Source organism: Saccostrea echinata, unplaced genomic scaffold (assembly GCF_033153115.1).
Source record: "Saccostrea echinata isolate AGI-Se365-2 ecotype Australia unplaced genomic scaffold, CSIRO_AGI_Sech_v1 ptg000016l, whole genome shotgun sequence".
Classification (NCBI taxonomy): Eukaryota; Metazoa; Mollusca; class Bivalvia; order Ostreida; family Ostreidae; genus Saccostrea; species Saccostrea echinata.
This window is the reverse complement of record NW_026889765.1, coordinates 24,798,054-24,804,285: the sequence shown is the minus strand read 5'-3', so window position 1 is coordinate 24,804,285 and position 6,232 is coordinate 24,798,054. Positions and strand designations below refer to the sequence as shown.

The 6,232-nt window shown below is 37.4% G+C and overlaps 1 protein-coding gene across 1 annotated transcript; it reads right to left on the bottom strand.

Moving 5' to 3' along the window:
* Positions 1-438: 438 nt before the first annotated feature.
* Positions 439-4,040, bottom strand: LOC133188244 (uncharacterized). Its single transcript, XM_061323622.1, has 2 exons — positions 3,489-4,040; positions 439-966 (listed from the first exon to the last, which is right to left on the bottom strand). Exons 1-2 carry the CDS (start codon positions 3,897-3,899, stop codon positions 439-441), a joined length of 939 nt encoding a protein of 312 aa, XP_061179606.1. The 5' UTR covers positions 3,900-4,040.
* Positions 4,041-6,232: the final 2,192 nt, after the last annotated feature.

The window sequence follows — 6,232 nt, the reverse complement described above, 5'->3', positions numbered from 1 at the left end:
TATGAAGTGGTTACGCTTCAGTAAACATTGTTGTTATTTATCAGTTAAAGCGTTTAAATGTCTCATTTTTTACTAAAGTAACACAATTATATATCAAAAACATCATAAACAAGTTTTGAAAAGAAAAATGTTAATTTATTTAGATGGTGCATTAGCAATTTTGTCTAGTGTATACAGATAACTTCCATTTGGAGCTCATTTATAACATACATGTTAACAATAAAAATAGATAGCTTATGCATGAAATATATGGAGATAACGAACAGTATTCAAGCTCAAAAGTCCATTATACAATACAAAATAGGTGCAGAGCAAACACGGACCTGCAAACATCAGAGGTGGGATCAGGTGCCATGGAGGAGTGAGCATCCCTCATATATATAGATATATATAGTTGCAAAGGCACCACTTTACTCAGTTTTACTTACTTATGGTTACTTATGGTATTTTTCCAACACAGGTCCTGTCAAGGTCCTCTTCGTCGGACTCCAAACTTGCTTTGTGACTACTTGGGTGACTACTTGGGTGACTACCGGTGTAATCGGTTTTAAAATCTACTTTGTAATTATAGAGCACATCCTGGTCCTTCCAGAAGTTGTCTAGTCTATTCTTGAAAGTATTCAGAGTTTTAGCACTTACAACATCCTCTGGTAAGCTATTCCATAGACTGACAGTTCTAACACTGAAGCTGAATTTTCTTATATTGAGTCTCGGTCTCTGTACAAACAGCTTCTTGGAATTCCCTCTTCCTTGTTCCCTAGTAACGTGGTCTCTCCTTAACTTGATAAAGTCTGCTGCTAATGGGTCATACTTTCCCCTTGTTATTTTGTACACTTCAATCATATCTCCTCGGGGGCGCCTGTACTTCAGCGTTGGTAGTTTTAGTTTCTTCAACCTTTCTTCATAGCTTAATTTTGCCAATCCTGGAATCTGCTTGGTAGCTCTTCTCTGCACTCCTTCAATCATCTCTATGTGTCTTGATTTGAAAGGGAACCAGACCGAACTCGCATAGTCTGAATGTGTCCTGACAAGTGTCTTATAAAGAGGAATGAAAGTTTCTTCGTCCAAATGTTGAAAAGTTCGCCTTAACATTGCAAAAATAGAGTTTGCCTTTTTCACCTTCTCGCTTATGTGTTTATCAAAGCTGAGTTGTTCATCTATGATGACTCCTATGTCTTTTTCCTCTTGTACCTTCTCCAGAGTGCGTCCTAACAGCTCATACTCAAAGTCTTGGTCTGGGTCTTTCTTTCCAATGTGCATGTGTTTACATTTTTCTGGATGGAACTTTAAGAGCCAGGTGTTACTCCATTCTGTTAGTTTCTCAAGATCTCTTTGAAGTGTCATTTTATCTTCCCTACCCTTAACTATGTTGAAGATTTTCGTGTCGTCGGCAAATAGGTACACTGTAGAGCTCACGATATCAGGGAGATCGTTGATAAATATGACGAACATTATCGGCCCAATTACTGACCCCTGCGGAATGCCGGAAGTTAGGCTATGCCATTTAGATGTTGCCCCGTTTATGGATACTTGTTGTTTCCTTCCACTTAGGTAGTTCCTTATCCAGTCTATAAGTTCTTTCCCTATTCCATATGCTTCCAGTTTCTTAAGCAGTCTGTTATGTGGGACAGTATCAAAGGCCTTCTGATAGTCCATGTAGATACAGTCAACATCATGTCCACTGTCCAAAGCCTCTGTCCATTCCTCTAATACCCTTAACAGTTGTAGTGAAGTTGATCTACCACTGATAAAGCCATATTGTTTAGTTGTAAAGAGGTTGTTGCTTACAAAATGCTCTATTATGTGGTCCCTAACTAGTCTCTCCATGACTTTACACACCACTGACGTTAAGCTCACTGGTCTGTAGTTTCCTGCTATCGCCTTGTTTCCTTTTTTAAAGATCGCGCTAATACGTGCTGTTTTCCATTCTTCTGGAACTTTTCTCTCATCTACTGACTTCCTAAAGATCCTTGCTAGGGGTTCTGCTAATTCCACTCTTAATTTCCTCAATAGCCTTGGATGCATGTTGTCTAATCCTGGTGACTTATCTGGCTTTAACAGGTTCAGTGCTTTGATAATTTCTTCCTCCAGTATTCTTAATTCTGTCCACTCCTTCTTGATAGGGCGTTTGTCCAGTTCGGGTATGGCTTCCTCAGGTTCTTGTGTAAAAACGCTACTAAAAAAGTCTGCTAAAATATTTGCTTTCTCTTCATCCACTTCTGTTTTATTGGACTTTGGATTTTTAGGGTCGACACACAGTTCCCCGATTCCTTGTCTCGTTTTACTTTTTGAGTTAATATACTGCCATATCTTTTTTGGGTTAGTTTTTGCCTCTTGTGCTATACTCTTTTCGAATGACTTCCTTGCTTTCCTCACAAACTTTGCCACTTTGTTCCTAGTCCTATTGTACTTTTTCCTTATATTTGGATCCTTGGTAGCCACATATTTTCTGCACAGTGCGTTTTTTTCTTTAATCAAGGTGACAGTTTCTTTGTCCAAGGGCATTTTCGTTTTTCTGCTTGGTCTGATGGTGACTACTGGCACATATTTATCTTCTATGTCCTCAATTTTTTGTCGGAATTGACGCCACATCTCGTTTACTGTCCTCTGTGACTCCAGAATGCTTTCCCAATCTGTTTCGCTAATTTCCTTCTTCATACCGGCAAAGTTAGCTTTCCTATAAGTCCTCCTCTTTTTTGGTCCGCTTTTCAGTATTGCCCTGCAAACATAGTTAAAGCAGATAACACAGTGGTCGCTCTTTCCTAATGGGCTTTGGTATTCCATTTCCTCCACAGCATTTTCGTCCTTTGTGATCACAAGATCCAAAAAGGTTGGAATGTTCGTTCCTCTCCACCTTGTTGGTTTTGTGACGGTTTGGAACATGAAGTTGTCCTGCAGACAATCTATGAATTTCTGCTCAGCAGAGTTTTCACTTTTTGTACACAGTAAATCCCAGTCTATATTAGGATAGTTGAAATCTCCCATAATGAGATAGTGTTTGCACTTCATTCTTGAGGCTTCAGTTATCAGGTTTCTTAAACATTCATTTTTTTCTTCGGTATTGTCTGACGGTGACCGATAAATGAGGCCCACTAGGAAATAGTCTGTGCTGTTTATCTTTTTTTTCACAAAAAGCTGCTCCTCAAAGGACGCTGAAAGTTTTGCCTCCTCTGCATAAAGAGAATCATGTACATATAAAAGTAGTCCTCTACCTATGCTGCTTTCAATATTTACATGAAACATCCTGTATTCCTTCGTCCAATCCATCGTATATTCAGCTGGATTAGGTGCACATGTTGCATTTTTTGCCTTCACTTCTGTTATTCCTATTATCAATGGCTTTGTGTCCCTTATCCTGACCTGGAACTCATTGAACTTATTTCTAAATTGGTCTGCATTGGTGTAAAAGAGCGAAAGTTTGTTTATCACTTTGAAACTATATACATTATTTACATTCCTTTTTGTATCTTCTAGTCTGGATCGCTTACCCTGAGCTTTACCACTTTCCTTGCCCAAGGTGGACCGCGCACACGGTACTTGAATTCCCCCGAATCATTTTTATTCAATTCCTTGGCTTTCATATACAGTTTCTTTTCATTTTCCCTCTCTGTGCGTGTCAAATCATTTGCAAGTCGTACTTCACTGAATTCAATGTTTTCCCGCAACTTTCCACCTCGTTTAAAGAACTCCACTTTTTTTTCTGGGGTTGAGAAGGTAACGAGCAATGGACGGCGTTTCTTATCCTTATTAAATTTACCAAGTCTCACTAACTTTACCATGTTTTCATCTGCGATGTTCACTTCACAAACATCAGCAATTCCTTTCACCTGATCTCTGTCATAGGAACGACGTACTTCCTTATTGTCTGAGTCACTTTCCTCTATCCCATAGATGATCATGTTACATTCTCTGTTTTTCCTCTCATTAATTTCACTCAGTACTGCTGATACTGGCACGGTGTGTTTTCCAGATTCACTCGCAGTCTCGTCCTCTGTATCAGCTTGATTTGATTCTGTTGATTTCTGTATTGCCTCAGAAACTATCTCCTACACTTGTTCTTCACTGCATTTTTTCTCCATCTCGTCTTCCAGATACTTAATTCTACTATCGAACATCTTCATCATGTCTTTACATCTCTCCTCAATTTCTCTGTCCACAATGATATTTTTCTCCACTTTTTCTCGGCATGGCACACAGAACCACATGATATCACTACTGTCCATCAGATTGTATTCTTCGACCGACTTGTCCAAGCACTTAATACAAAAGTGGTCCTTGCATCGTTGGCATTCCAGTAATTTGTCACTGGGGTCAGAGAACGAGTATTTGCACAAGTTGCATTTCCAAATTTCCTCCGTGTCATTTGATCCATTTACAAGTTTATTAGGGGAGTTAGTTCTGGAGTTGTTCCTAGAGTTAGATGCTGATTTAGCAGGTCTACCTCTTCTCTTCAGTTTGTTTTCCCCGCTTTGATCGAGTCCGCCATCTTGGATTTGTTTACTAGCCATCCTTTGTTAGATATTTCGTACTGATTAAGATTTTCGTTTTTGCTGAAAATATCAATTTTAATTTGTTGTCCTTACTGTGAAAAATTAAACATTATGGTAAGTTTGTTTCATTTTATTTTGCTTGACGAATTAACTTGCATGTATGTGGGAAGTAACTCTTTCAATTCAGATGCTAATTATTACTCATCAGATCAGTATTTAAGAGTTATCTTCCTTGTTTATATAAAAAAAAAATAAATAAAAATGTGCTTTCTGGCCTTTGAATTTTTTTTATTTTTGAAATGTGAAGGAAAAGGCATGGTCAAGTATGAAACCATGTGCAGTGTATGCTGGATTTAGACTTCTTCTCTTTCACTAATTACGTTCGTAACTTTATAACATGGGTAAATTTTTCATGGATGTTAACAGACCTTACACTACACTTTTTAAAGAGAAGGTCGTTTCTTGATGTCATATTTATGCAGACAACAGTCAACATGAAACAGAAATTACAAAACTGTTGTCTATTATATTTCACCAAGTATGAAGTTTTTTTTTTTTGTGTGCGCAGAGTGTTCTGAATACGGATAGCAATTGAATTATAGTGTTTAAGTTATGGCTGAGGTAAAAATATAGTGGATATAACAAGGGTGTACGTCAAATGTGTGTGCAACTGTTTGTTGATGCCGAGATTCTGAAGTATACAAGCTTAATGTCCTGTCCTCTGTGTTGGATTAACTATGAGCATATAAGATAAAATCATTTTTTTCTACACAAATACTTGTTATAGAAAATTATGTGGACATTCACAGAATATAGTACCATAGTAGGATCCTTTGTTGCAAACGTAGCTGCATAGCTCAAAGCTGTGAACAAAATACCTCATGGGTATATCTGTTATCATACTAATGCCTGTAGTGACTTTACAACTTGTCTGTTCTTTTTCTGTCCTGGCATTTTGAAATTCTGCTGTGGTGGATGGTTATAATTACTTAAAAAAATATATGAACTATGTGAACGGTATAAACACGTTATTCTTATAACGCATGCGTAAATAAAGCCAACGTACTCAGTGTTTAAACATCAATGACGTCACTGACGGAATGCTACGGAAAATTCTGAATGATAATAATAAAAAAAATAATGATGAACCCCCTTCTGAAGTTGCGGCCATTTTGGCAATGTTAAATCCCCGTGGACTTGAATTTGCCGCCATGTGTTGAAACTGCAACAGGTAATACTATGTGATTCGGATCTTGGAACAACAGAAAATATATATTGAGATATTATTTAACCCACTCACCCCCCTTCAACTAATATCTGTATAGAAAAACTTTAAATAATATTAAGGTCTACCTGACGGTGCAACATCACTGAAATAATTTATTTTAGTTTACTACATTAATATATTTATCATAACAAAAATTGCAATAAAATAAGAATGTAACATATTTTGGTGTATTTGCACTATTCGGCTGAGAGAGATAACAGATGCGAAGCTCTGAAGATAAAAATAAACATAGATGCTGGCCACTAGGGTTTAACCTTTTCACCTGGACGGTTCCAAGAAAATGATTCATTAGCAGGTGGTTGTTTACTTGTTTATCAAAAGATGTATTTGGTTAGGAGGAAGGAGCAACCAATAGTATTGAAGTGACCAGAGGTCAGTTGTTGGTATAAATTAGCTACAACAAATGATATTTAAAGATTGTGCAAAAGATAGGAAAGGATTTTTAAAGTGCATT

Coding starts and splice junctions, on each gene's coding strand:
- LOC133188244 (XM_061323622.1), bottom strand. CDS start 3,899: ATGATCATCTATGGGATAGAGGAAAGTGACTCAGACAATAAGGAAGTA. Junction 967..3,488: donor GGAAAGTGGTAAAGCTCAGG/GTAAGCGATCCA, acceptor AGACACATAGAG/ATGATTGAAGGAGTGCAGAG.